This window comes from Nicotiana tabacum, chromosome 4, assembly GCF_000715075.1.
Source record: "Nicotiana tabacum cultivar K326 chromosome 4, ASM71507v2, whole genome shotgun sequence".
NCBI lineage: Eukaryota > Viridiplantae > Streptophyta > Magnoliopsida > Solanales > Solanaceae > Nicotiana > Nicotiana tabacum.
The window spans coordinates 136,356-140,680 of NC_134083.1; the positions used below are offsets into that span (position 1 = coordinate 136,356).

Below are 4,325 nucleotides of genomic sequence, written 5' to 3' on the forward strand. Positions count from 1 at the left end.
AATTGGGGTCGTGACATGATTTTTGTCTAAAAATAGTGAATCAAGACATCTAGTTGTCTAAAAATCTTAAAATCAATTCACGGTTTTTGTAATTGATCTCAATTTATTTCTAAAAAAATCGTCCCATGCAAACAACATATTTTTTTTTTCAAAAGTCCACCATTGGTGGGTGTTGGGGTTTAGGCAGTAGCCCCAATTTGTATATCATAAAAAAGAATAAGTACATTGAGGAGGACATAAACCATTGCCTCCAAAACATTATGAACAATGATATATCTCATCCTCCAGTACAAAAGCATAAAAAGAGTCTGCCTACTTTGTGAGATTTCCTCCATTACACTTTGAAATATATGAACTTCACTAATAGGTGCTATACATATAGTTAGCACTACTATACAAAATTCAGCTATATCTAGAAACATGGTTAATAGCAAAATGGTTCTTCCTTGGTTTGAATTTGAAGTTTGGAAAACCGACTTGATCAAGTCTCAGTGAAGATCTCACTATGTCCGACAAAGAACTAGCGGTATCAAAGGTGACCTTAACTCTTAAACTTTCCCCCCAGATTAGCAAGTTGGTCAGCAATATTATTACCTTCTCTATATGTATGGACAAAAGTAAAATTACCCTTGTTAGAGCTCTGAATAATTTTCTCAATGATATGATGTATCTGCCAAAAAGACTTCATTTTGTTGTTAATCATGTTAATGATCACCTAAGAATCAGACCCGATAATTACATTCAAAAAATCTCTGCTTAAACAAAATTTCAACCCATGTAGCATGGCATTTGCCTCTGCAAAATTATTGGTGCATTGGCCATAATACTCAGCAAAAGCAACAATAAAGGATCCCTGATGATCTCTAATAACACCACCACCTCCATCACTTCCTAGATTTCCTTTACAGTAGCCATCAATGTTCAGTTTTAGCCAGCCAAAATCAGGTTTGCACCATTTAATCAGTTGGCTACTAATTAGCTGTTTTGCATTCTCCACTGCTATGCATATATTATTCCAATGCAAGGGGAATTGTACTCTAGGAAATTGGCTATTCAGTAGAATAATCATGGACCTGCAAATCTGCATAATTATAGCTCTTCCGGACATATTTAAGTTCTCAAATCTGGCTGCACACCTACTTTTCCATATCTCCCAGCATACAATGGATGGTAGACATTGTAGGATCACTGCATGGATTCCATTCTTTACCTTAGTTAGCCGGCAAGACATGATCAATTGCCTAATGTCTCCTTGTCTTGTTATAATACCACAACTCTGAGCAAAAAGGGACCACACCTGTTTTGCAATATAATTGTCAGAAAATAGGAGCATAATGGTCTCTTTCTTGTGACTATTACAACACGAGTAATTTGATGGTAGGATCAATATGAATCTCTTGAGGCCTTCATCAGTTGGGATTCTATTCTGTAGCATTCTTAGCATGAAGAAAGAAATTTTGAAAGGAAGTTTCTTTTGCCAAATCACGGTAGTAGTGAATGAAGTATTCCTCTGCCTCCTCAACATATGCCAAGCAGAATAGCAAGTGAAGTGTCCCTTAGATTCAATCATCCATATTGTCTTATCATCCCTTCCAATATTGATATCAATCTCAAAAATGTCATTAACAATATTGCGAGGAAGGACATTCCTGAGCTTATTGGAATTCCACTTCCCACCCTCAAAGAAATAGTTCACCTGGAGTTTCATAGAGGTATTATGGAATTGGATGACCTTGGCCAAGGCTCCCTTACCAGACCAATTATCCTACCAGAAGGATATCTTACCTACCCCAATCTTCCAAAGGATATGTTTTTCAGCATCTTCTTTAATCGCCATTAAGCTTTTCCACTTATGAGATTGGTCGTATGACCACTTTCTGGCAACAGAATGTAACCTTTTACAGTAATTAGCACTCAAAAAATCATTCAAGAGACTCTGATCAGTTCTGAAGTTCCACCATGCCTTAGCAGAAAAGACATTTGCGAAATCTGATAGTGATCTAACCAGCCCCACGTTCAAGAATAGGGAAATAGAGATCACTCCATTTTTTTTCAGTGGAATTTATTTTTGCTGTCATCCTTTCCCTAGAAAAAATTAGCTATGATCTTCTCTATTTGTGAAAGAACTATTTTAGGAGGATAAAGAATAGAAAGCAAGTGAAGAGGAAGAGATTGCAATATTGATTTAATGAGCACTGCTTTCACACATTAAGATAGGAGCTTCCCTTGCCATTCTTGCATTCTATTGGCAACTTTAGCTATCATGTTGTTAAAGTGAACTACTCTTTTCCTCCCCAAGTATATGGGACACCCCAAGTACTACATCGGGAACTGAAGTTGAGAAAAATCAGTAATATCCTCCACTTTATTGAGCTCAGATTGAGGGAAGTTTGTTGACACATAGAAACTAGATTTACTCTTGTTGATCATCTGTCCTGAGATGGTTTCATATGACTCTAATTCATTCATCATCATCTTCAAAGATATTGGATCTCCAGAGAAAAATAAAATGGTATCGTCCGCATAACATAAATGAGTAATCAAGGGCCCTCTTCTCTCAGATGAATATGGAATAAAACCTTTTTCAGGTAGTCTGTTCATCATTCTGGATAATAACTCTGCTCCAATGACAAACAGTGATGGGAAAATAGGATACCCTTGTTTAATACCCCTGTTAGATTTGAAGAAACCTTGCCTTGAACCATTTAGGTTGATTGAATACCAGACATTCGAGATTAGCCTCCAGACTCTATCAATCCATACTTCTGAAAATCCCATTTGCCTCAAAACTTGGCATAAGTAGTCCCAATCGACTCTATCATAGGCCTTGGCCATATCCAATTTCATGACAACATTTTCAAGCTGTGGAGACTGATTAATGTTGTGCACAATTTCCTGAGTGAGCATGATATTCTCAGTTATAGTTCTTCCAATGATAAAACCAGTCTGATGTGGAGAGATATTTCTTCATAAGGGGCCAGGTCTCTGGTTCATAAGTGTGAAAATAATAACCAACATTTGCATGCAGAAAAACAGTTGCCATCATTATCTTTTGATACTTTGATCACTAATAAATTAACTTTTTCAAATTAAATTGAAATTATTTCATTTTGAAAGCGTTGTCTGCCAATATCGTGTAAATTAAGGATACTCCACTTTCACTAGGAATATTATTTATAATACGAAATTGAAAGCCATATTAGACTAGCTAGACCAATCGAAAACATAGCATATTATCATATGTACGCAGAAAAATAATGCAATCAATTATCATGTGTTCGCAGAAAAAAAATAGAAAAAATAGTGATAGTCTTTTTATCAAATTTTTCCGATCAAAATTAAAATCGTGAAGAAAAATGTGAATACACAAACTTAAGCTGGCGAGCAGTTTAGCCGCCACTAAAGTCAAATAACTTGAAAGGAAACAGATGGAATATTATACAGTAAAATTGGTATTAAATCATTTTTGAAGAATTGACGTGCATAAAGCCTATAAAGAACGAAAAAAAAAAAAAAGAAGTAATAATAATGGTAAAACAAATGAAGGTTGCTTGATTATTTTTCAATTTAGACTGGAGGTAAAGTGTAATTGATTTGGAGTAGTAGTGGAACAGAATTTGCTAGAATGCCGGATAATTTAAATAGAAAATGAAGCTAGTATATAATTGAAATTTCCTGGGACGCCCATGACGGGATTGACAAGAGGGAGTCAAAAAGAAGGACTATCAGGTTTGTAGATTGGCAAGTTTATGAAGAAAGTGTGCAAATGACTGCCTTAGACTTTTAATCCTGACCACATCGGATTGTGAAAGAAAAATGAAGCGACAGAAATAATACAAATTTACATGGCATGCTCATTTTTTGGTTTGATGATAGTGTAGCCCAAGAGACAAATCTATAATTAAAATATGTTGTACCAAAAAGTGAACAATACGTGTAATAGCCTAATAGGCCTAAGCTATAACATTTCCATAAAATAATATTAAGGGAAATGTTTTCCATATATAATATAAAATTTTAAAAGGGTGCAAGTAACAGTCACGTTTGTTTTTTCATGCTTCGTGATTCATGAAAGATACAAAAATTACTTTGAATTCAGCAGTCAAAGCCTCTTTGCAAGGAATGAATATTGTCGATTTCTCTTTCTTTCCATACGAATATAGCATTGCGTTAGATTGTCGTCTTGCTCGTGCGTTAATGTAAAAATGATTCAATGTTAATACAATTAGTGTCAAGACTTCTACACTTGTATATATTGTCTGCATCACAAATATAGCGTTTCATTAAGAAAATCATGACAATATCGTGTATCATATCACATAAGT

General features: G+C 34.9%; 1 protein-coding gene across 1 annotated transcript; it reads right to left on the bottom strand.

Moving 5' to 3' along the window:
• Positions 1 to 541: 541 nt before the first annotated feature.
• Positions 542 to 2,907, bottom strand: LOC142180389 (uncharacterized). Its single transcript, XM_075252602.1, has 4 exons — positions 2,324 to 2,907; positions 1,790 to 2,000; positions 740 to 1,696; positions 542 to 670 (listed from the first exon to the last, which is right to left on the bottom strand). Exons 1-4 carry the CDS (start codon positions 2,905 to 2,907, stop codon positions 542 to 544), a joined length of 1,881 nt encoding a protein of 626 aa, XP_075108703.1.
• Positions 2,908 to 4,325: the final 1,418 nt, after the last annotated feature.